General features: G+C 40.9%; 2 protein-coding genes across 3 annotated transcripts in view; one reads left to right on the top strand and one right to left on the bottom strand.

The window, feature by feature from the left end:
- Positions 1–24,371, top strand: part of NPC1 (NPC intracellular cholesterol transporter 1) — a 125,645-nt gene extending 101,274 nt beyond the window's left edge. The window contains exons 14-25 of the mRNA XM_073631477.1: positions 602–716; positions 1,629–1,756; positions 3,380–3,520; positions 4,250–4,339; positions 4,431–4,621; positions 4,702–4,817; positions 5,841–5,970; positions 12,810–13,010; positions 14,271–14,502; positions 15,562–15,675; positions 16,832–16,994; positions 23,338–24,371. Of these exons, the coding sequence (XP_073487578.1) occupies positions 602–716; positions 1,629–1,756; positions 3,380–3,520; positions 4,250–4,339; positions 4,431–4,621; positions 4,702–4,817; positions 5,841–5,970; positions 12,810–13,010; positions 14,271–14,502; positions 15,562–15,675; positions 16,832–16,994; positions 23,338–23,417 (1,701 nt within the window). The 3' untranslated portion in view covers positions 23,418–24,371. The remainder of the gene's footprint in view (positions 1–601; positions 717–1,628; positions 1,757–3,379; positions 3,521–4,249; positions 4,340–4,430; positions 4,622–4,701; positions 4,818–5,840; positions 5,971–12,809; positions 13,011–14,270; positions 14,503–15,561; positions 15,676–16,831; positions 16,995–23,337) is intronic.
- The window catches only part of RMC1 (regulator of MON1-CCZ1), a 71,797-nt gene continuing 68,816 nt past the window's right edge, over positions 23,812–26,792 (bottom strand). For both annotated transcript variants that reach the window (XM_073631480.1, XM_073631479.1), the window contains exon 20: positions 23,812–23,959. In XM_073631480.1, coding sequence (XP_073487581.1) covers positions 23,880–23,959 — 80 coding nt within the window. In that variant the 3' untranslated portion in view covers positions 23,812–23,879. The remainder of the gene's footprint in view (positions 23,960–26,792) is intronic.

Here is a 26,792-nt window from a genome sequence, read left to right as displayed (position 1 = left end):
ATAAAAAAAAATAACAAACGTGCTATACTTGGCTACTGTGGGCAGTCCTCCCCTTCTCGGGTCCCCTGCCGGCGCTCCTGTCTCCGTCCCACCCGGTGAGTGCCCCTATAGCAAGCCGCTTGCTTATGGGGGCACTCCTGCATGCTCTCTCCCGAACTCTGTGTTCATAAGACACACAGAGCATGGCTCACCCCTGCCCCCCACTCCCTCTTCACTGGTTGTGATTGAAAGCAGCGGGAGCCACTGGCTCCTGCTGCTGTATCTGAGCCAATGAGGAGTGAGAGAGCCTCTATTTCCTGCTGAATTATCCGAAATTTATTTTGCATGTAGCCCTGCCGGCACCACCTGGTTCGATACAAATTAATTTTTCAATCCACTTTTGTAGAAGGATGTGCAGCAACTGTTTGGGTATTCTGGCAGCCACGGGTGCCCGGCACTGCAGATTTGTCCATTCGTGCTGTTTTCTCTTGTTGAGACTGAATGAGACAAACTTTTAATGCGTATTGCTAGCATTAGGTGTAAGCATTTGATACTATAACAAATGTTATAGTATCAAATAGTATCATAATATTGGTATTTAGTAAAGCTTTTACTTTTACAGAGAGATGAACGCTTACAGGGTGAGAAGCTGGATGAGCAGATCGGCAGAGTCCTGGGTGATGTTGCCCCAAGCATATTCCTGTCCTCACTCTCTGAAACTGTGGCCTTTTTCTTGGGTTAGTTTTTACCTTTTATTCTTTAAGATAAAGTATTGTCTACATTTTTTTTTTTCTTTTTAAGTCATTGCCAAAATTATTTTTATTACCATGAATCCATTTGTAAAAATTCAGTATGGAAAAGCACAGTAACAAAGTATTTGGATTGCAGCACTGTTCAGGGAAATCTTTGTTTTATTCCTTTTCCATGTGGTTCTGTTTAGACCAGGAGCGTGAAGAAAATGCTTCCACCAATGAAGGAGCCATGTGACTTACTCCCTTTTCTTTCATGTGACAGAGCTTTGTCCTTGATAATTGGGCAAGCAATGTAACACGGGTCAGGGAAAAGTGTGCCTTGGTCATATTTGGGTCCAGACTAAAAAACAATCATGCCATTATGTGCTCAGTAAATGCATTTAAATGTATCACGTGTAAATACATAACATTTTTATTGGTATCAGCCTCCTGTAATCACTTGTGTTGTAGACTTTTTCATGTAAAAAAGTGGAGTGCGACTTGTCGTGTGATTTTTGAACTGTCAAATCGCATGATAAAAGACACTAGTGTAAAGCAGGGCAACCGTACTCATTTGTTCTCAGCTGCACTAAATGAGGACTCGCTGACCTCTTTAGCTGAAAGCACTGTGGAGCAGTTCATCCTCAAATTTCACAGCAGAGGCACTGAAGCCGTGCAAGGTGATCTTAACTTACTCTGCTCCAGACCCAGAGTACCTGTCACTACCCAGAGGTGGAAGCTTCTTCTGGCAAAAATCAGAAGAACAGGTATAAATCCTCTGTTTTGCAGGTAGGTTTCTTTTAAATTTTTAATGCAATGGTCACTTTTATCTTATTGCAGTGTACCATAAAAAAATATATCCCTCTTTCCCACTATGCTGACCAAACTGAACCACGGGATGTGTTTGTATCATCACAGGAGCAATGTCCAGTATGCCGGCTGTACGAACCTTTTCACTCTTTGCTGGAATGGCGGTCTTCCTGGATTTCCTGCTTCAGATCACCTTCTTTGTGAGCCTACTAGGTTTGGATATGAAACGTCAGGAGGTAAATATTAAAATATGGGAACTAGAGTTTCAGTTTTAAGAAATACTTATTTCCTAATGTCATCAGTTCCCCTGTAGTAGCCATAATGTGGTCTTTTCCTTTTTCACTCTATTCTTATGAATAAAGAACATCCGTCCTAGAGACAAAATAGCCTTGTAACATTTCAATTTACCATCATTTGCACAGAATGTGAACCTACATGCATTTTCACAGGACAAATAGCTCTGCTAAGATCTTTTATAAATACTTCCCATAGAGTAGGTTATCTACTTAATGGAAGTGTGATCTAGGATGTTGCCTCAATTTAGGTAGTAAAAAAAAGAGATGGGGGCGGGTACCATCATCCCTGAAATTTGGATAGTGGAAAAGGGTGTGTCTTGGGCTACTCCAAAATATTGCCCCACGACGACAACAACGAATTGTTGTGGACTATCTCGGTACCCAGGGATTTAAAAAGTATAAATTTATTGAAAAAAGAACATAGATAAAAAACATTAACTATCTAAAAAGCTTAAAAATAATTTTTTTGGCTGGAGCTGCACTTAAAAAATGTACCTGTTCCGACTTACAAACAGATTCAACTTAAGAACCAACCTACAGTCCCTAACTTGTTTGTAACCCGGGGACCCCCTGTACATAAAATTGTTATTGCATACAGTTACAGGTGGTTCAAAAGAGAACAGATAAACCCCACTGGTATATGAGGAGTAAAGATGTAGGTTCCAGATGTAATCCTCTACATGTTTCGTGACACAAGTCGCTTCTTCAGGAGGAATCGACCATAAACTTCTATAGAAAAATACAGTCTCATATTTATGTAATCGCAGATAATGATAACAGTAGAAAGGACAAAGTACAATTTTACATAGATACAGTAAATAAGATAATTTTGGAGTGTTATAGTCAGGCATAGCTTACCAGTGGAAGCCCGAAGAGGGCACCAGACGGCACAATCTCCTAATGGAGAGATGCATGTCCGCTGCTGGGGGGAGTATATCGCCTCAAGACGCTGTTGATCCCATGGCAAATCATGCCTGACAAGATTTATACAAGGAAAATCAGTTTAAACAGTGAGGCCCCATTCACACCTGAGCGTTTTGTAGCTTGAAGCCTCAAGCTACAAAACGCTGGAGGGGAAAAAAAATCAATTATTCTCTGTGGAGATGGTTCACATCTCCACTCCAAAAGCCAGAAGCTACAAAACACCTGAAGCTCAAACAAGTTCTGGAACCTTTTTTTTTTTCGGCAGATTTGGGCGTTTTTCTGCTTTTTACATTGGTGACCTTTTGCCCTGCACAAAATTGCGGTAAAAACCCGCTGCAAAAATCGCGGTAAAATATTGCGATTTTCTGCCTGAAAAGCTACGCTCGGGTGTGAATGCAGCCTTAGTGAGGCGATGTGTGTGCCAAAGCAGTGACCTTAATGGAAGTGTGATAAATCTGCGTAAATCATTGAACCGTTATTTTCAGAAGGTTATCTATAAGCCAGATTTTGTTTTGCCCTAAGCACCTATATTTGATATTTTGTACTATTATGTAGCTTAAACATATATTAATCACCTTTTGTACTCTTAACATTTAGGAAAATTAATACAGAATCTGATTTATCTTTGTATTCCTGCAGAGAAGCAGGCTGGACATTCTCTGTTGTGTCCCAGGGTGTAAGAAGGATCGTTCTACAGACAAACCAAAGAGCTGTCTTTTCCTGTTCTTCAAGAAGCTCTATGCCCCTCTGCTAATGCAAGACTGGATCCGGCCTATAGTGGTGCGTGAAATATATATTACATATGGGTTTTTATCTCGCACACTAGCAGAATATCCAAACTGTGGGTTTAGTTTAGAGCTTTGGAATGGTCCCATTGCTAAGGGCAGGAATGGGTGGATTGAAGGCTGCTAAAACCAATATAAAAGTTCCTGAGTGTAGCTGCTTTTGGATAGAATTCCCCTTTAATTTGATGTTACAACCCCAGATATTTAAACATTTCTTGGATTATGGATAAATCAAAGTAAGAGTTACAACCCCCGTTAGGGTTTTTTTCTTTTTTTAATCATCTGTCCCCAGTGGGGAAAATGTCTTCACTTCCTGTGCCATAAACAGATTGGGAAGTGAAATCCTCTTATAAACAGTAGTCACTGTAACAATTGTTACCATTGGAAGAGTTAAAGTTGAACTCCATGAATGTGAAAAAAACAATGCGCAAAAACAAACTTTGGTTGTTAACCTAAGGGTTAAACCCATAGGTGCTCAATCTGTGGCCCTCCAGCTGTTGTAGGACTACAAGTCCCATGGGGCATTGCAAGTTGCTGACAGTTATAAGCATGACTCCCATAGGCAGAGGCATGATGGAGCAGCTACATATTTATTAAATGGGAAATTATGTGTATTATCTATTATACTGTGTAGCCCAGTGCAAAGTTTATTCTTGGCAACCGGAGTAAAGGTGTAATGATTCAGCTGATTGGTATAAAATCTAAGTTGTATTGTGTGTTGCAGATGGCGGTCTTTGTGGGGATGCTTTCCTTCAGTATTGCTGTGGTCAATAAAGTAGAGATCGGCTTGGATCAGACCCTGTCGATGCCGGATGTAAGTTTACATTCTAGATGTAGATTCTGATTACTGCATAGAATGGAAGATCTGCAGTGTGCTGAGCACATGACTTCTCTTCTTTCTGTAGGACTCCTATGTACTGACATACTTTGAGTCTCTGAATAAATACCTGCATTCCGGTGCTCCAGTGTATTTTGTGGTACAAGAAGGTCATGATTATAGAACATTGGAAGGGCAGGCGATGGTGTGCGGTGGAGCGGGGTGCAATAACAACTCGCTGGTTCAACAGATTTACAATGCTGCACAAATTGACAACTAGTGAGTAACCACTCATAGAGCATATGTCAGATGTGTCTGTATAACTGTGCCACGTTCTGATGACTTTCATCCTGTTCCAGCACAAGAATAGGCTATCCCCCTTCCTCCTGGCTTGATGATTACTTTGACTGGGTGAAGCCTCAGTCTTCGTGTTGCCGTGTGTATAATGAAACTGGCACGTTCTGCAATGCTTCAGGTAATTTTGATAAGGATCAGCCTAGCAGATATTAACCACTTCAGCTTCTGAAGGTTTTATCCCCTTTGTGACCAGGCCATTTTTTTCTATTTAGCACTGCACTACTTCAACTGATATTTGCGCAGTCATGCAATGCTTTTGTCACACAAATAGCTTTCTTTTGGTGGTATTTGATACATTTTCTTTAATTTATGCTATAAGACATATCCAAATAATAAAAAAAAAAAAAATGTCTTCATGATTGTAGGCTAAAATGTGTTCTGCTACATGTCTAGTAAAAAATAAAATAAAAATCTCAATAAGTGGGTTTGCATGAAACTTGTAGCATCTTCAAACTATGGTATATATACTGGAATTTTTATTTTATCTTTTAAATAAATGGCTGTGATCAGCGACTTATAGTGGGAAAGTGATAGTGTGACGGACAATCTGACACTAATTAACTGGGTGGGAACTGACTAAATGACACTGACTTTAACCATTGAGGCTAATACAGTGATCGGTGATAATACTGTACACTGTCACTATATTATATTAGTGACAGAATATAGTGTATTATACCCCGTGCGATTATATAGAATTTATCCAGACTGCACTCCCTCCTGTCCACGCTGTTTCAATCATTGGGGCTCTTGCCTCCATATGTTCTGGGACTGTCCTAAGTTCCCCCTTTTTGGTTGGATGTGTTTTGAGCTTAAATACTTTGGTTGCCTTCCAGTGTCCCTGGAGCTGGCCTTATTAGGTGTACATGACACTCAGATGATGTATACTGACTTATATTAATCAAAATTGCCCCAGGATGTATGAAAATGTTTGGCTCCCATGGTCGTCTCAGTAGGCTTTTTGGATATTGTGTGACCTTATTAATCTCTTTGTAGGGGTTGTGCAGAATCTCCTTCGTTTTCCCTTCCTCCTCTCCTTCACCTCCCCCTCTGGGCCTTCACTTCTCCCAAACCAACCCCCCCCCCAAGTGAATGTGTGACATAGTAAAGTACTGAACCTAACTAAATGTATTCTCTGCAGTTGTGGATCCATCCTGCCATCGTTGTCGTAATTTTACAGCAGAAGGCAAACGGAAACCAGTGGGAGAGGATTTCATGAAATTTCTGCCTATGTTCCTCTCAGACAATCCTAACCCAAAGTGCGGTAAAGGGTAAGTTCCCAAAAATGGTTGTGCATGTTCAGTTTCTAGAGGTATTTATGCTAACCTAGGGAAACACATGTAGTCATTTCGAGAGTCTGAGATTGTGTGCTTGGGTTACCCGTTATTTGTAAAAGCAGGTATAGAAAGTGCAGCTTATGGTTGAAAGTAGGATGGATTCTTTATTTAGGAACTTAGTGCGTCTGGGTTTCGGCTTTGACTGCTTGATGTTTTCATAAAGGATGACAGTGTCCTTTTTTTAACCACTTGCCTACTGGGCACTTTTACCCCCTTCTTGCCCAGGCCCATTTTCAGCGCTGTCACACTTTGAATAACAATTGCGCAGTCATGCAACACTGTACCCAAATTACGTTTTTATCATATTTTTTTTTTTGAGACAGAGCTTTCTTTTGGTGGTATTTAATCACCACTGGGTTTTTTATTTTTTGTTACATAAACAAAAAGCGTCTTTCTTCGTTTCGGTTATAACATTTTGCAAATAAATATTTGTTCTTCATAGATTTAGGCCAAAATGTATTCTGCCACATTCCTTTGGTGAAAATAACGCAAATCAGTATATATTTAGTCTGCAGAAAAGTTAGTCCACAAACTATGGTGTGTGTGTATATGTGTGTGTATATAATTATTATAATATTTTATGAAAATCAATCAATCCTGATGTACTGATGGCCTTTCTCATTTCTTGAAGCCCAAAAATGTCAGGACAATACAAATACCCACAAATGAACCCTGTTTGGAAAGTAGACAGTCCAAAGTATTTAGTAAAGGGCACGGCAATTTTTTTGAAGTTGTCATTTTTTTGTCACAATTTTTTTGGGGAAAATCAAGACATTTAAAGTTTTACATTTTTTTTCATTTTTTTTTTTTCTTTTTAACATGGTGTCACCAGTGCAGTACATCATTGTCATTTGGTGGGGATCAGGGATACTGACTGGTGACCGTACAAAAAGAAACCAAAAATGTTATTTTTTTTTCCCATTTTTAAAAAAAAATGTATAGCATTTTTTCTTTTTTTTTTTTTTTTTTTTATAAATTTTTCTTTTAACACATTGTGACCAGAGCAATATAATGTTACCATAGTAACCCTGTACTATGCTGGTAAAGTGATCAGTACTTTATTTTTTTTACATTTCTTTGTACCCTTCTCTGTACTCGCTCCATTTCCAGTACATCCTTCCTGAGGACTGGTGCCCAGAACTGGACAGCATACTCCAGGTGCAGCAGGACCAGAGCCTTGTAGAGCCTTGTAGAGTGAGAGAATTATCATTTTATCTCTGGAGTTGATCCCCTTTTTAATGCATGCCAATATTCTGTTTGCTTTGTTAGCAGCAGCTTGGCATTGCATGCCATTGCTGAGCCCATCATCTACTAGGACCCCCAGGTCCTTTTCCATCCTGGGTTCTCCCCCCAGTGTATAGATTGCATTCATATTTTTGCCACCCAGATGCATTATTTTACATTTTTCTATATTGAACCTCATTTGCGATGTTGTTGCCCACCCCATTAATTTGTTCAGATCTTTTTGCAAGGTTTCCACATCCTGCGGAGAAAGAAGTTATTGCCCTGCTTAGCTTAGTATCGTCCGCAAATACAGAAATTTAACTGTTTACCCCATCCTCGAGGTCCATTTATCAACAAATTAAATAGGATTGATCCCAGAACAGAACCCTGGGGGACCCCACTATCCACCCCTACCCACCCCTGACCATTCCGAGTACTCACCATTTATTACCACCCTCTGAACTCACCCTTGTAGCCAGTTTTCAATCCATGTACTCACCCTATGGTCCATGCCAACGGACCTTATTTTGTAGTAAGTGTTTATGGGGAACTGTGTCAAATGCTTTTGCAAAATCCAGATACACCACGTCTATGGGCCTTCCTTTATCAAGATGGCAACTCGCCTCATAGATGGTTAATAGATTGGTTTGGTAAGAACGATTATTCATGAATCCATGCTGATTACTGCTAATGATACCGTTCTCATTACTAAAATCTTGTATATAATCCCTTATCATCTCCTCCAAGAGTTGACATACTATGTTAGGCTAACTGGTTATTCCCAGGGATGTATTTTGGGCCCTTTTTAAATATTGGTGTTTTATTGGCTTTTCTCCAATCAGCTGGTACCATTCCAGTCAGACTGTCAGTAGAAATTAGGAACAATAGTCTGGTCTGGCAATTACTTGACTGAGTTCCCCAAGTACCCTTGGGTGCAAGCCATATGGTCCCGGTGATTTATTGATGTTAAGTTTCCCAAGTCTAATTTTAATTCTGTCCTCTGTTAACCATGGAGGTGCTTCCTGTGATGTGTCATGAGGATAAACACTGCAGTTTTGGTTACTGAAGCCCCCCCCCCCCCGATTCCCTTGTGAAGACTGAGGAGAAGAATAAATTCAATACCTTTGCCACCTCCCCATCCTTTGTAACCAGATGTCCTTCCTCATTCTTTATGGGGCCAATATGGTCTGTCCTCCCTTTTTTACTGTTTACATACTTAAAGAATTTCTTGGGATTTTTTTTTGCTCTCCTCCGCTTTGTGTCTTTCATGTTCTATCTTAGCCGTCCTTATTGCACCCTTACAGTTCTTGTTGCATTCTTTATAAAGTCTGAATGCTGATCCCTCAGCCTTGTATTTTTTGAAGGCCTTCTCCTTTTCTTTTATATGCATTTTTACATTGGAGTTAAGTCATCCAGGACTTTTGTTCGCTCTTTTAAATTTATTACCCAATGGGATGCATTGGCTAATGCCCTTATTTAATATGCTCTTAAAGCAAACCCATCTATCCTCCGTGTTCTTTGTTCCTAAGATTTTATCTCAATTTATGCCTTCTAGCAAGGCTCGTAGTTTAGGGAAGTTGGCTCTTTTGAAATTCAGTGTCTTTGTATTCCCCTTATGTTTCCTATTTGTGTGATTTAAACTGAAGCCAATTGACCTGTGATCGCTGTTACCTAAACTGCCCCGTATTTCCACATCCGTGATCAGGTCTGTATTGGTTATTTGTAGATCCAGTAACGCTTTATTTCTAGTTGGTACGTCTACCATCTGACCCATAAAATTGTCCTGCAAGACATTTAGGAACTGGCGAGCCTTAGATGAATGCGCGGTTCCCTCCGCCCAGTCTGTCTCGATAGTTAAATTCCCCCATTATGATAACACTTCCCATCCGTGCTGCTAATCCAAATTGTGATAGGAGATCTGTCTCCCCTTCCTCCCTCAGGTTAAGGGGTCTATAGCATACTCCCAGTATTATTTTCCCCTTAGCTTCATCCCTTTGGAGCTCTTCCCCTAAGGATTCCACCTCCTCCATAGCTCCCTTAGTGATGTCATCTCACATTCACTTGTACATTATTCTTGATATATAGGCATACCCCTCCCCCTTTTTTACTCTCTATCCTTGCAATAAAGGGTATACCCTTGAATGTTTGCCAGCCAATCATGAGAGCTGTTGAACCAGGTCTCTGAAATTCCCACAAAATCCAAATCCTCCTCGTACAACAGTATCTCTAGTTCACCCATCTTGTCCGCCAGGCTCCTGGCATTGGTGAACATGCCATGTAGTTTAGATCGGTCGCATATTATCCTCTTTTTGGGTGTTCCGAGATTGCAACTAGGACTTGCTACTATACTTACCTTGGGTTTATGTACTTTGGTCAACCTACCACTAATGCCCCCAATACTACCCTCTGAAATATGTTCCACGCTGACTATCTCTACCTCTGGACCCTCCCCCCCCATTGCCTAGTTTAAAAACCCCTCTAACTTTTTGGCCATCTTCCTTCCCAGCTGATCTGCACCCTCCTCATTTAGGCGCAGTCCGTCCCTTCTATAGTACAGGTTATCGACTGAGAAGTCGGCCCAGTCCTCCAGGAACCCAAACCCCTCCTTACTACACCAGCTCTTCAGCCATTTGTTTACTTCCCTAATCTCTCTCTGCCTTTCTGGTGTGGCTCGATGTACCGGTAGTATCCCTGAGAATACTACCTTGGAGGTCCTTTTCCTCAATTTAGCTCCTAAGTCCCTAAAATCGTTCTTTAGGACACTCCATCTGCCTTCGACTTTGTCATTGGTGCCAACATGCTTCCCCAGCCCCTCCCAGTAATCTGTCTACCACGTGATGTGGCGAACCCGAGCGCCCAGTAGTCAACATACTGTTCGGCGCTTCAGGTCTTTGTTACAGATTGGCCTCTCTGTCCTTCTAAGAATTGAGTCCCCTACCACCAGAATCTGTCTTTCCTTTCCCTTCGCTTCCCCCCCACTCTCACTGGAGCAGTTCTTCCCCTGGCAGCTAGGAGAGTCCCTCAGCTCCAGCAGTGCTGGTCCCTGACTGGTTTCACCAATGTCACTCAAAGGAGCGTACTTATTGGGATGCTCCAGCCCTGGATCGGCCTCCCTGGCACTTTTCCCCCTCTACCCTTCCTGACTGTCACCCATCTACTCTTTGCTAGTGCCTGCACCTCTTTGTCTCCACCTGCCTCTGTGCTGGCACCTGCCATGTAAGTTCCTGTCTCTCCTTTAGTATGGAGGGACTTCTCAGTGCTAACAGTTGCTTCCCCAGATTCAGAACCTGGGCTTCCAGGGAAACCAATGCGCTTACATTTTGCACAGCAGTATTCACCCTCGATCGGATGATCAAGGAATGCATACATGCTGCAAGATGTACTAGTCGCCTCTCCACACCCGCCGGGCATCGTACCTATTAAATTTAATGAGGATTGGGGATTATACCCTGTCCAAATTACCTAACAACTACCTTCCTGACACTAATACTCAACAAGACAATACACAGGCACTGGCAGACCTACGTCCACTCGCAGACCTACATGCATTTGCAGACCACTCGCAGACCTACGTGCACTCGCAATACACAATACATACTACACAAGTACTAATGATCCACACACGCTACTCAGACAACACTCGGGTACTCACACTACACAAGTACTATGACCCCTGTTATAACCTCCTGTTTACAACTCTAGTTTTTTAACTCCCCACTTAGACCAGTTCCACTTGGACAGAGTTACAGTAGACTCAAAAGTGAGCAGGCTCACAATGAGTTCTACACAAGGTTATATAGGCCTCAAGCACCTGTGACCAATTAACCACTCCCCTTAATTAGTAGGCTGAAGGAAGCAAAGAAAAAAAAAAGCCGTTTAAAAAGTGTCAGAAAAAGGTGTTAAAAAGCTACAAGGAAAAGCCCCAAAAAAGAACCTAAAAATGCAATCCAACAATCACCAGCAGTCAAAAAGCAAGAATTGTTCACTCTCCACTCAAGGTCCCCACTGTTTAGCTTCCAACCAGCAGTCATATATTATACAGTACATGTGATCATCACATAACAATCCAAGCATACAATGAAAAGTCCATAAAGTGCAACACATATCAAAAGTGTGTAAAGATCATCCAATAAAAGTATGTCCCCGAGTGGTAACGGAAAGACGTGACAAAAGTGCTTCTCCACATAAGGAAGGAAACCGCACTGGAGTCCTATGTGGAGAAGCACTTTTGTCACGTCTTTCCGTTACCACTCGGGACATACCTTTATTGGATGATCTTTACACACTTCTCATACGTGTTGCACTCTGTAGACTTTTTATTGTACGCTAGGATTGTTATGTGACGATCACATGTAAAAAAAAAAATTATCTTTTTTGTTTGAGCCCATGGCACTTTGTTTAAAATATTGTAGCGCTGTACTTTTGTATTATTGAGTGAATTTCATTGCTATAAGCAAGCATTTTACTGATTTGAAATCAATTCATTCAGTGTGTTTTTGTTGTGATTAGCTGTGATTGGCCAGACCTATTCACTTGGTACAGATGGACTGTGATTGGCCCTGTCTGTACCAAGTGATCACTGTGACCGTTTGCAGCTAACACAATTGTACACAATGGATGATATGAAAGGAAGCAATCCATTGTTTACAATTGACATGTGATCTGCTGCAATTGGTCACAATGATCACATGGTACCGGCAGCGAGCCAGTACACTTATCAATCATTGGCTATGTCCAATGAACATGGCTGGTGACAGATTGCATCGCAGCAAAAACATCATATGACATCCACCCAGATCGAGGACAGGCCCGCCGTCATTTTGCTATAGGCCAGGCGGAAACTGGTTAATATAGGTATTTCTACTTTTTTAACATAGTACATGAACGCTGCATGCGTTCAAAAAGATTTGTTTGAGGCTTTAATGGCTCAACGCTAACTTTGTTATTGGTGATGAATGAAGTTCATTATTTAGTGTAACTTGGTTTTATATATTATCTACACATTTCTTTCCTAATTTTTTTTTTTTTTTTAGTAAATTTCCTCTCTTATGGGTATTTTGTTTTCAACTTTTATTAGCCCAGTCCCCATTTACAGTGTAGTTAAAAAAAAAAAAAAAAATGCCATTAACACATTTTGATCAGTTTCTTGCATTTTTTTTGCAGGTAACATAAAAATACTTGCTAAAACGTAAAAAGGTGTGAGTGGGCCATATTGACAGAATATTTTATACTTGCCCTTGTTTTGGCATTGATTGTTTTGGCTGTAGAATCAAAGCATTAACAAATCTTGATGTAGAAATTGGTTACTTAGCTTAATGTCTCATTAACATATGGTTTTCCATTTCTCTTGGTTTTTCTTACTTCTGTAACCTTTGTAATCTTATGTTTCTACTCCATACTTTTAAAAAATTTCAAACTTTTTTTTTTTTTTTTTGTACAAAAGATGAAGCCTAATTGAGAAAAGGAAATTGACTTTGAATGTATTGATGGTTGCCTGGTAATGGTTGTGAGCTGGAATAAAAGTGACTCTTTCTTTGTAATCCTTTCAGTGGACATGCTGCATACAGCACTGCCGTGGACCTAATCTCCGGTAATACAGATGTGGGGGCCACTTACTTTATGACTTACCACACCATCCTGCATAACTCCGCAGACTTTATTGATGCCTTAAGAAAAGCACGAATGATATCAAAGAATATCACTGACAGCATCAATGTCCCCGGCAAAAATTACAGCGTCTTTGCTTACAGGTATTTTCTAAGGCTGATTGCTTTTGGAGGTGTGAGAACATAAAGATCACGACAATTACAATTTTAGTACTTTGTGTGTCATTTTTTTTTCCTAGTTATGTTTTGCTATTATAAATGTTTCTGCTGCAGAATCCTTCCTGTTAGATTTTTATGACTAGTAATAATTCTTACCATGCTGTTTAAGGGTGTAGCTTGGAGGAAAACCGTATTGTGATGTCATGGACAGTTGGATGATAAGTACATTATAGTAATCATTAGAAAAGTATAACTAAATGCAGTACTTTTAGTTTTTTGGATAGAGTGGGGAGGGATTAGAACACTTATCAGTTTTTATGGCTGTCTATGTCCCTGATGGGGAGATTCCCCCTTTTTGTTTGTCCTGTTTACCATTCTCACTGAAAGTGAAAGAAAATCCCAAATTTTGGGTGGTAATCTGAACATGAATGGAGGGGAAATATTCCAATGAGCACACTAATTCTGGTGACTACCAGGGAATTCCCCAATTTAAAGGAATTTCCCATGTTGAGCTTGCACATGCTGCCAACATCTCTGAGATTATAAAGAAAAAACGTGTTGCGGTGTATGGGGCTTTCAAGGCACCCAATTAAAATACACCCATATAAAGCCAAAACCAAACTTTATTGTTACTGCAATGAAATCAAAGTAAAAACAAAGGCTGTACACTGATTAAAACCATTATACTCTCATAGCTACAAAACATACTGATGTAGAGAACTTAATGGTCAACATTTGGACTTAAAGTCAAAAATTCAAGTCAATGAGAGATTTATTTGTCAGCCTACCAGCTTGTGCAGTCCTGTAGAGATCACAGGCTTCTCCTGCAGGTAAGTGTCACATAATGGGCTACTATACAATGCATAGTAGCCCATTATGCTTTACCTTTGCAGGGAAACAAAGAGGAAGTAACACCCATCAGGGTTTACTTCCTCTTGAAAGTCTCATGTACCCACAACACTTTTTTTTCTTTCTATATGACAGCAGTTATATCCCTCCCTTTACTCTATCCAAAATGGTAAAAAAAAAAAAAAGGTTTGCCTACTGTAAGGGTTGTTTGTTTTCAAGGAGCAAAGACAGAGGCAAGTACAAGGCTTGTGGCATACTTTACTGAGGAATAAGGCAGACTTTTTAACAAACGTACATTTCACTAGGGTATACACAAAGAAGGGGGGTGTTCTTATTTTTGTCTTTTAATGTGTTTACACAAATTCATTGAAGGCTTTTTTTTTTTTCTTCCTGCAGTGTTTTCTATGTGTTCTATGAACAGTACTTAACCATTGTGGATGATACAGTGTTCAATCTGTGCCTGTCACTGGCTTCAATATTCTTTGTGACGGTCATTCTGCTGGGCTTCGAGGTCTGGTCTGCTGTTCTGATGTGTCTCACCATTTCCATGATCCTTGTCAATATGATTGGAGTCATGTGGCTTTGGAACATCAGCCTGAATGCTGTGTCCCTGGTGAATTTAGTCATGGTAAGTTCTTTGTAGTTAAATTCTATTTTCTATAAAATCCTAAGTAAACCTATTAAGTATTAATAGCCCAAATATTTTTATGTGTTACATGGAATGGAATAAAAAAGGGTGCACAATATTGTCAGGATATTAATATAAAGAACCTGATAACGCAGATTATCAACAAATATATAAAGTAGAAATGTCAGTATACAGGATATACAACCATTCAAACCTTAAAGTATGGTGCTCTAAACTGATAGTATAACCTACTGCAAAACAAAATCAATGTCACTTTTAATAATTGATTCAGTTTTGCACTAGGTTATACTACCTTGGTACCAGTTTAGAGCGCCACACTTTAAAGTCTGAATATTGTCAAGATGTTTTGTTTTCTGTCTTTTATCCTGTTGGGGAGATTTACCTCCACTTCTGTCCTACAGTCAAATGGGAAGTAGGAGGAAATCTCCCCAAGCAAGTGGAAAATGCAATCTTAAAGCCGGCCATGCATGTTTTGTGCTGCGTTACAACAACAAAAAATCCTCTATCTACAGAAACAAGGTAAATGGGGGAATCTCCAATATGTCTCTTGTGGGGAATGGCCAAACACTGATCGAAATTCCGTGGGTTCCTGCTGAACCTGAAAAATTTCAATCGGTGTGTGGCCAGCTTTAGACAGTTATTACTAAAAGAAGTGCCCTGATTGAAGGACTTCCCCCTCACCTCCTGTTCTGTAACACTTTGGATCTTGTCCTCATTTTTAGTCCTGGTGACAATATTCACCAGGACAAATGAAGAGAATCTCTCTAATCGGGTAACAGACAGAAATAAAAGCCTGGCAGTTTTCACACTTCCAAAAAAAGTTTGGCTGGTAGATGCACTTTAACTGTTATTCACGCATGGAGATTAACATAGGAGTAGAAGTCTTTGTATTACATATGCACGGACTGCAAGTGTACTACACGGTACCAAGTCCATTGTGTCTTACTGGTATATGTTTGTGCCCTATCCGTGTGTTCTGTTTTCTCACTAATGCAATGAACATTACCATAACATTCTGCTGACATTTATACCTTGCAGTGTTGTGGCATTTCTGTGGAGTTCTGCAGTCATGTGACCAGAGCCTTCTCAGTCAGCACAAAGGGAAGTCGAGTTCATCGTGCACAGGATGCCTTGGCACACATGGGTAGTTCGGTAAGTGTGCAAATGAACCAACAGCTGTTATTCATAGGTAGTGCTAGACCAGTCTTTTTCCATCCAAAGTTCAATGGATTCCACCAAAGGTTGTTGGGGTTCCTTGAGCAATGAGTAATTTCTGCCTCTTGGATAAGTAATTATTGACACCAATGATCTTTTTAGCTATATGTAAGGGGGGGGCGGCATTCTTCCCATTGACCACAAACGTAAAGAGCATTCTTCCCACTGGCCACAAACGTAAGGAGCATTCTTTCCACTGACTATCATGTTAATGAACTGTGAGATGTTGAAATAGGACTTAGCAGAGGTTCCCTGAGAATGAGAAGTGATTTCAAGGGTTCCTTCGTGTTATAGAGTTGCGCTAGACTATCAAAACCTAAAAAAATGCCTTACTGCATGCATTAACCTCAAATACACATGGCTCATATTGATGGATAGCAGTACCATGACAAAATTTTTCCTCAGCTATACTGATGAAATCGGCTACAATTTAAATTTGTTACATTGATATCTGCCCTTGGGTCACGTGGCTAATAATAAGAGAAGTGCAGGGTATTAAAAAAAAAAAAAAATAATAATAATCATACTTACCTAGGTGGGTGCAGCATCCATCCAATGCTGCATCTGTCCCCTACCGCCTCTACACCAAGAACTGAGAGATCAAGGACTGCTGATCGCTCAGTTCTAAGTCTTCAGTAAGAAAAGCTGGGGACTCAGTCACAGGCTGTGTGCTCTGCCCCTTCAGCATTCACTGGATTGCTGGGCTGTGGAGAGGATGAGAGCAGCTGGCTCAGGCATCTGGATGGATTCTGACATTAAAGTCAGGATCTTTCCACAGTCTAGACCGGCTTGAGTAACATCAGCTGACAGTGGCCTTTAGCTTTTCATTAGTGCTTAATGTCTTTGTTTTCTTACATATACACTTTAAAATCCCCATCCACAGATTGTTATTAATGCTTCTAGCCTATAAATTTACTATGAACTAGTGACAAAATGGCAGCATGGGGCAAATTAAGTGGTTGATGGCTTGTTAAATAAAGCCCAAGAACAAAAATGCTGTTTTGGTTTCGTTCTCTTTTTGTTACTGTAACATTTACATTGCATAATGTTGAGGTGGGATCAAACCAACATTTAATCATCTGATTTGTCCTAGGTCTTCAGTGGAATCACTCTGACGAAATTTGTGGGTATTGGCGTATTGGGCTTGTCCAAGTCTCGGATATTCAAGATTTTCTACTTCAGGATGTACTTATCTATGGTGCTTCTTGGAGCTGCTCATGGCCTAATATTTCTGCCAGTTCTCCTTAGTTACATTGGTGAGTGCGGGAGCAATGTTGACTTGTAGAATATACAGGGAAAGAGACTCGTTATCTTGATATCCACCTTTTCCCATAGGGAACACTCACTCTGGATAATTTTCTACATGCAAAAGGCATGTGTTTTTCAAAGCAGTCTTAACTAGACATTTGTAATAGATATTCATGAACTCCTGAAACCAAAAAAATGACTTGGTGCTTTTAAGCAAGGAATCAAGATGAGATCATACAGGGCAACGCCAATTTAATGCTGCATATTTCTGGGTGTATTGCTGTGTCTTAGGGGCATTTCTGTCTGAATAAATGAATGTGCCTTACACAGTCATGTGTGACTATTTGTGCCTTAAGCAAGCTAATGCCAACAAGCTTGTTTAAGTTTTTAAATATAGCTAACAGCGCTGTCACATGAGAACGATTCTCTGTTCTAGTCTTGAAGGCTATGCACACATGCTCTTTGCAGCTTATACACACTGCTTGTAAATTTATGCTGTTAGAATTTGAAATGATTGACTGAGTTGCCCTTAAACTAAGAATACTTGAAGCATCTTGTGATTTTAAATATTAAAGAGGATTAAAGCCCAACTCCCCCCCCCCCCCCCCCTAATCCAAAGCGCTGCATTAAAGTGAAGAGAAAAAAAAAACACAACCCATGGGGTGAAAAGTTCTATACATACAGACCTTACCCCTGGCTATTGCCTAGGTAAGGGTGATTAATATTATTATACAGGATTTATATAGCGCCAACAGTTTACGCAGCGCTTTACAATATAAAAGGGAGACAATACAGTTATAATACAATAAAATACAAGAGGATTAAGAGGGCCCTGCTCAGAAGAGCTTACAATCTAATAGGGTATTGACTCTATCCTTCCAGTGAGATCTGAATGAATGCTGAGCATTTTATCATGAGATTGGGATACTTGGCATTCCCCAGGTTCAAACTAGCAAAATCAAGACATTACCCTTTACAGTCAGACTTTCTTGTCTGACTGAGTTCTAGAGCATTACTGTTAGAATGATAGTAAGGCAGCTAGAATTTTCAGAAGGTGACAGGCCTTTGTTTCTGTTATGATAGGGCTTTCTTTAAAGCTGCTCTATACTGAAAAGCGGATTTATATGAACACTTATCCTCTGTGCTGTATAAGGGCAGGCTTAAAAATGTATTCTTCAACAAGCTTGAATTGAAGATCCCTTGTACTTTGAATCCTGTGACCAACACTGAAGGAATCTGCTGTGTAATCCTGGGGGGAGGAGGCAGACCGCAGAAGACTGAAAGCAAGTCAATCAATCTGTCTCGAATCAAGTTTTGTCTCTCCAGGGGCGGATTCATTAGCAATAGGGCACCAAGAAGGGTAGCAGCTTTGCCCCTCTCCCAGTAGTTTAACTGCCATGGATGAGGATTGCAATAGGCACAGAGCAGTTGTGATCACGCAGCTCAAAGCTTGAGGATAACAGGTGTCTCTACCGATATTCAGAAATTGGGAGCAGGCGGCTGGCACCAATTCAGATGTGTGGATATATGTAGGGTAAGATACCGCTCAAAACTGACCCAGTGCTTCAGATGTGGATATGGCTGTGTATGGCCTTCAGCAACGACGCCCTGACATGTTTTGTGCCTGTACAGGGGCTTGATCCCTTTGGCATTGTCTTAATGGACATGGTCCATCCCCATCAAACACCAAGTGTTTAGGAGTTTAATCCACCTTGTGACATGACAGACGGATCCTCAAACTACGGCCCTCCAGCTGTTGCAGAACTACACATCCCATGAGGCATTGTAAAACTCTGACATTCACAGACATGACTAGGCATGATGGGAATTGTAGTTCCTGAACACCTGGAGGGCCATAGTTTGAAGACCCCTGAATTACACCAACTGATTTTCTTCAGGACCATGAAGGCTGTTCTGAAATTCCCACCACCCCCGATATACTATATGTTGTGCCCTAGGCTCCTGCCTAGGTTGCTATGTGGATGATCAGCTCTGCATGCAATCAACTCCTTAAAATCCTCCAAATGTCAACAAAGATCATGTAACTGGGTGCAAGACTGATCCTGTATTTACCAGTTTTTCATTACATCATAGTTTATATAATTTATTTTATGTGCCTTCATTTCCATGTTAGGATTAGAAAGAATTATAAAAGCTGGGACTTTTATCCCTTTTGTACTATATCAAAATAGATATTCTGCTGCAGAAATATTTTTGTATACAAACAATTATCACCATATTAAGCCAGATCTGTCAGATAATAGGGTGATGTCACAAAAGCATCATCCCATATATAATGTTCCCTAATTTCAAAATAAAACATCAGCTTTACTGGGGTTTAGTGTTTAACTTCATGTATGCAGTTAGGTTAAGAGCCCTTTCACACTGCTAGCGCGGCTGCGTTAACGGTAAAGCGCCGTTAGCGGCCGAGGAAAGGGTTAAACCTGCCTGCAAAGCGCTGCTCATTGATTTCAATGGCAGGGGGGCGGTTTAGGAGCAGTGTATACACTGTTCCCGCTCCGCCCCAAAGACGCTGCTTTTAGGACTTTTTTTTCCCGTCCTGCCCCGCCCCGGTGTGAAAGCACTCTGGCTTTCACACTGGGGAGGCTTGAGAGGTGCTTTTCAGGCACTATTTTTAGCGCTAAAATGCCCGAAAAGCATCTTCAGTGTGAAAGGGGTGTAACGCAGCGCTTTTAGGGGTAGGAAAAATGTTGTAACATGGACAGATTCCCACTGAAAGTCATGCTAAGCTGATGTCAGGCTTTATCCGCTATATATAGATGGGAAGTAGATTGCTGCAGATTTGATTTACTGGTCTAATTCAGAAGTGACATTTCAGCCATAGGTGTGGCCCAGCAGATTGGGTTACTTTAAAATACAAAATAAGTTGTATTTTATTTGTTCATGTGTATATCTCTCACATTTTTGTCGCTGCTTATTTGTTTGCACTTAACGCACAAGCGCAGTATTTTTTGTTGTTGTTTATTTACCTTTTAGATTGGGTTACTTGCTGGCTTTTTTTAGCTCCTGAGTACATTAGCAATAAGATCTTCTGCAGAAACATGTCTTACCACTCTCTTGGTGTATTATACTGGAGGACGCAAAATGTCATCAATAGCGAGGCCTTAAGAGTTCCTCACCAACAGTTGCCCCTCCCAACCCCCCCCTCGTAAATGATTATTTAATTCCCCCCCTGTACACACTGACCCTCTTTTCCCCCAGTACACACTGTTCTCACTCTATCCCCTTCCCTGTGCACAAACTGCGCCCCTGTCATAAATGCCTCTCCCAGCCTATAAGTGGTTTGTATGTATTTATGTCTGTACATAGTACAGGAGGGCACATAACAGGAGTCCCTGGGCAGAGCTCTGTCTCCCATCCATGCACTGTACACAGTCACTAAGATCTCCTGCTCCCCACACAGCACTTTGACAGTGGAGCTGAAATCCGATTTCCATGGAGGTTTATAGCTGGCTACCGTGTTTAGATCTGACCTGTGCAAATCCATGGTCAGGAAGGCAGCTTAGTTGCAGCAGCCAGCTCTACACTGTGCACATGGCAGCTGTGTGTAAGGGAATCAGATGGGGAAGGAGGATCTTTCAGTGCCTGTGCTCAAGCTGTTTGCAGAGATGGGAGACTGCCGTCACAGCATTAAGATAGGGTGCAGCTGAACTCTTGGGCGGGCCACAATCTTACTACTGCTGCTTCTTGTGTGGATGGGATGTACAGTGAGAGAAAAGGTATTTGATCTCCTGCTGTAGTTGTACGTTTGCCCACTGACAAAGAAATGATCAGTCCATAATTTTAATGGTAGGTTTATTTTAACAGTGAGAGACAAAAATATCCAGAAAAACACATTTCAAAAAAGTTATACCTTTATTTGCATTTTAATGATTGAATTTAGTATTTAATCCCCTATCAATCAGCAAGGTTTCTGGCTTGCAGGTGTCTTCTATACAGGTAACAAGTGGAGATTAGGAGCACTCTCAAAGGGAGTGCTCCTAATCTCCACTTGTTACCTGTATTAAAAGACATCTGTCCACAGAAGCAAGCAATCATAGTCCAATCCAGTGTTTCTCAACTCCAGTCCTCAAGGCGCCCCAACAGGTCATGTTTTCAGGTTTTCCATTATTTTGCACAGGTGATTTGATCACTTTCACTGCCTTAGTAATTACCACAGCCGTTTCATCTGAGGTAAATCCTGAAAACATGACCTGTTGGGGCGCCTTGAGGACTGGAGTTGAGAAACACTGGTCCAATCTCTCCACCATGGCCAAGACCAAAGAGGGGTGGTGGTGGTGGGGGGGGGGGGTCTACTGTAGTAACATTAGTCTTTGTGGCCAGTTTCCACAATCTGTCTTTGAGGAGACTGTTTTTGATGCATCAGAGTCTCCTGCTGTCACCTCCATACAAAAGAGACCATTTCAGTTCTTATTGATGCAGTATGTACTACTTTGCATTGGGAAGATTACCCTGCTGCCTCCAGCTTCAGGTCTTTCCAAGCTCCTTAACAGCCTATCCAGGACACCTTGGTGTGTTTGAAAATGTTTCCTCTTCAGAGGGAACTTTAGTAAATGTGGCCTAACAAGAACTAGACTGGTAGAGGGTATGTTTACCTTTAAGTATTCTACTGACTAGAAGTTAGAATCTTTCCCTTTTAAATCCCATTTTTCTCTGGCATCTGTCATGGGGTAGGGATAACCTCAAATCAGGCTGATCTAACCCATCTTGTCGTGGTCTAAGGATTTCACCACAGCTGGGGTAAGCCCCTAATAGGGTGTGTGAAGTCTTAATGCGGGTACATACTATAGGAAAATTAGGTTAACAATTGTCCGGTTTTCCTCTGTTTCACAGCAAATTGAAACAGAGGATGGAACTAATGTATGAAAATTTTCGTGCAACAAAGGCCTTTTTTGTTTATGATCATGCGTTGTCTTTCGTATGTGATTTTTTTTTTTTTTTTTTTTTTTACTCGTACAAAAACGGTACACCTTGAATGAAAATTGGTTTTGTTCATGTACGAGAAAAAAAATTGGGGTTTTGTCATTTGAAGAGTCTGAATCAGATGTCTAAAGTTGTGTACACACTATTACGAGAATTGAACGATTGTGCCTGGTATGGAATATTTCTTCCAATTTTCTTATAGTGTACCCTACTTTATGCTTTAGTTGTGATTTGCCTGTTCGAAGTGTCTAAATTGTCTGATGTCTATACCGATGTGCAAAGCACTGTGGTTAGAAAGCTGGAACACTGCTGTATCTATGGCGCACCTACCTTACTTAGTCATTGAGGGAAGCTGTCTCTTTGGCCCTACCCTAGATGCCCTCATCGAGGATACCTCCAGGGGTCAAAGCAGATGCCTGCCTTTAGTGTAAGAGGTCCAAGGAAAGGTCTGCTTTCTCCTCCCCTATGCTTCTGGTGTGAGTTCTCACAAAAAGCCTGTTAAGCCTTTTGGGAAACTCTGCATGAAGTTGCGCCTTCACTTTTCCAAGGGAAGGGATGGTTGCTAATCTTTGCAGGTTAATATTGTGGGATTCACCTTGATTATATCTTGGCTTGGACACTACTTTGGTACTACTGTGTCTTTTCCATCAAAAGACGATCCTGCATCAGGGAAGGTAGTTTGTTTAGAGTTGTACCTACCGTAAAAACGTATTTTCTTGAAGTCTATTAAGGCTTCTTACACATGGTGTGGGCTCCGATGGAGGCTGCTGATCTTCGCTAAGCAGGTGGATTACTGGTCTGGTCCACTTATGCAGAGCGGATACAAACACAGCCTGCTACCCTCTATGGCCTGTCTGTTTATACCTGACTGCCATCCGAAAGATAGATGGGGAATGGATCCCCATCTGTCGGTTTTAAGTAGATGAGATGTGGGTGGGTGTAAACGAACATGGAGGAGACTGGAGGGTCCGATCCGGGTCCCTCTGAAAAACTGACTGGCAGACCTGATCTGTCCGCTAGTGTGAGAGGGGCCTCAGGGGTACAAAGCCCTCTTTACTGGCTTTTTTTTTTTTTTTTTTAAACCTGTGGCATGCTGGTTAGAAACGAGGTTATCCTGGTCTGGTCTACACACTTTTTGCCATTGTCCAATCCTCCTTTTGGCTGGAAGCATATGATTTCTGTGTCCCTCAATGGACTATAAGAAAAGGATTTTATGCCGACTACAAAAATCCAAATTTTATATAGAATTGATACACAAGAAATTACCGGTATTTGGAATAGGAGATGCAACTTAAAATAAAACTGAGTTTCTAGGATGTATCCTCTCTGTTTTAAAGCCATTAAATGTACACTGCCCTAATGGTAATTATGTATTTCTGACAAGACTATATATTTGTTTCCTCCCAGGGCCACGAGTAAACAAAGCCAAGGTTCAAGCAGCACGGGAGAGAGTAAGAGGCACAGAACAAGAAAGACTTGTCAACTAGAGTGACTATGTACACCCCCAGACTATGGAGAAGGCTATACGGAGCCAGCTGGAGTGCAGGACCAACCCAGCACCACCCTCACTGCAGCTGGCAGTCTCAGGAAAGGACTTTTCCATGATAGCAGTGTTACAGCCAATGACTTTCACAATGCTCAAGAAGTTTTTCCACATGTGTATATAGAAGTTACATTTTATTGGGAAAGATTTTTTTGTTTTATACAATCTGTTTAATTTATGGGCAACCCTGAAAATTAGTTTTCTAAATGCAAAACCAATGCACGTTCCTTGATTTCAGATGGATTCATGTTTTATCACAAAGGCAAATATATTTTATTAATTACTTTTTATATTAGTGACTATATGAGCCGCATGAAGAAAGAAAGGAGCTCACACCATTTTATAAGCAGAATCTGCATGGACTTTATTCTTAGTATAATACATTTGTACAATTTTTATATACAGGCTAAGAAGAACTAATCTTTAGCAATGCTTGTTCACCAAACCTCTGTCTGAAGAAGGTCACATGCTCCTCGCAGTGTTCTCCTACAGAGAAGAAAGAGGGAGGAAGTATGAGTAGAACAGATGCATGGTCTAGCGGCAGTGTTTTTAAAGTGAAGTTTCATCTAAGCCTTTGTTTTGGATAGTGGTGAATGGGACAGAAGCGCTGGTTGTGTTGTCTGTGTTAGACATATTTTCCCCTTTCTGTCTACATGACAAGTATAACAGACAGCAAGTCAGATGAAATCTTTCCAACATGGAGCGCACACCAGTTAAAGAAAAAACTGACAACCCCCTTCCCCAGACTAATCTATCCCTACTTGAAGTTCTACTCGCTTCCTGTCCCAGTGACCACAGGAGTTTAGATCTATGACCGCAGAGCAGACATTACTTCCAGTTTTCATGGGAAACTAAAATTGAACTGTACAGTTTTTCTAATTAAAATAAGTCAACTTAACAGCCTGGTCTAATTCATTTTATCACCCTTCAATCTTCCTCAGGAAATGGGCAGTAACCAATTCAACACTCACTTTGGAAAGTCAGATCAACTGAATAGGAATTCTAATACTGCAAGCCATAGCACTAATATATATATATATATATATATATATATATATATATATATATATACACATACATACATACATACATATACACACACACACACACGGTATACTACAATGGTTATAGGTTCAATATAAGAACTAATGGATAATTTCAACTTAGCTTTTGTAAAAATGCTAGACTCAGCAATCAAAGTCTATAGCATGAGCACAGATTTGAGATGAACATATACTTTAAAAGAGTTAAGGTGACCTTTTCTCAACCTATTGAACCCGTATTTAGGATGCAACATGTTGAGCATCCACCACCTTAAACCCCACCCCCGTGACTGGGGGAGATTTACTAAGACTGGAGAGTACACAATTTGGTGAAATTCTGCATAGAAATCGATCAGATTCTGGATTTTAAATGTCAAAGTAATTGAAAAAGCTGAATATAGACACTAATTGGCTAACATACACAGCTTTACTAAATCTCTCCCAGTGCGTACATGGCCACATCATTCAGAGTTCTGTAAATAAATGAACTTCAACAATTGCTGCTGACGGCTTGTAGTTCTAAATGAAATACGAGGGGCTGGTGAGTGCTTATAGTTCATTGATCTTCCTGGACTTCAGTAACTGCCTGCTTGTATCAGAGGTATTGGCAGACAGCTATACTGGCAGTCTGCAAGAGCCTGACATTGCACCCTCAATCTACTGATCATGGGTGCAGTGTGATGCTTAACAGGCTCCTAAGAAAAAAAATATATATAAATGCATATTTTTTTTTTTTTTTTAAGGTGAACTTGGCCTTTAAATATATGTTAAGAACATCAAGATAAAAGATGCAGTATATTCTATTGCCTTGACAACATCTTGCAATGACTTTGCCTAACCACCTCAATACCAGGCACTTTCCTCCCTTCCTGCCCAAGACAATTTTCAGCTCTGTCACTTTTTAAATGACAATTGCACAGTCATGCTACACTGTACCCAAACTAAACTTTTATAATTTTGTTACCACAAATAGAGCTTTCTTTTGGTGGTATTTGATCACCTCTGAAGTTTTTATTTTTTGCTAAACAAAGACCGATAATTTTGAAAAAAATTTTCTTTGTTTCCGTTATAAAATTTTGTAAAGAAGTACTTTTTTTTCTCATTTACTGATGGGCATCACTGGCAGGCATTACTGATGGACACCATGTCGCATCATATAGGCACTGATTAGCATACTTTTTGGACACAGATTTGCATCCCTGGTGGCGGCTATAACTGGTGGGGCTGCCTGGACAATCAATCAGCCCAGACCCCTTCCCTGTCAGGAGAGCAGCCGGTCGGCTCTCCTGTACTCGATAAAACGGCTCTTCCTGTTTACATCCTGATCAGCTTGTGATTGGACACAGCTGATCACGTGGTAAAGAGCCTCTCTACAGAGATCAGTGTTGTGGTGTGTCAGACTGACACGCCGCACCACCGATCGGGTGCGTGTCAGCTGTTATCCTGAAAGACATCATATGACGTCCAGTCAGGATAACGGAACCACCGCCCAGGCGTCATTTTGCTATAGGTTGAGCGGGAAGTAGTTAAAGGCCAAGTTAAAAAAATATATATGCACACTTTTTTTTTTTTTGGAGCCTTAGGGGCGTAGAAAACGGTTTGTCTAAAGCAGGGGTCAGCAACCCACAGGCACCCGGCCCGCAGACATTTTCGCCACTCTCCTCTTCATTGGACAGCGGCAAGCAGTTGGTATCACAGGGCGTGTACCACTGGAGTTAACTTTTTACATTAAACAGCAGGTGATTGATTGCTAGGATCGCCTGGCAACCAATCACCAGCCTGTTAATGTGAAAAGTTAACTACTTCAGCAGTTCCCGCCCTGTGATGCCAATCATTGTACACCTGTGTAAAGGTAGGAGAGTTCTGATGTGAAGGGGACAGAGGACACTGCAATAAGGGGGGGGGGGGGGGGGGGTAGCAACTCCAGGCCATGCTGGGTGCCAGGATGGGGGAGGGGCAGTAAAATCCCAGTCACATGCTCCCTCAGGGTTAACTGGCTCTGTATTAGTGAAGCACCTGAAAGTGAGGTAAACCTGTACTGTTATTACTATGTTAGGATTATTATCTTCATTTATTAGCAGGTGAATTCCCAGGTTGCTGACACCTGGTCTAAAAGGGACTAAATCTGGGTGACAAACTTGTCTTGATAAAAGATTATTTTAACCAAAACCATATCACATACACACAGTCACCTTTCAGGAAATCATGCATTAGGGACACAATTAAAAAGGGACATTCATCCCTTGAAAATACCTACCAATAAAAGGCTCATTCAG

The sequence above is a fragment of the Aquarana catesbeiana genome, linkage group LG05 (assembly GCF_042186555.1).
Source record: "Aquarana catesbeiana isolate 2022-GZ linkage group LG05, ASM4218655v1, whole genome shotgun sequence".
Classification (NCBI taxonomy): domain Eukaryota; kingdom Metazoa; phylum Chordata; class Amphibia; order Anura; family Ranidae; genus Aquarana; species Aquarana catesbeiana.
The sequence above is the reverse complement of the archived record's forward strand: the minus strand, read 5'-3'. Positions and strand labels throughout refer to the sequence as shown.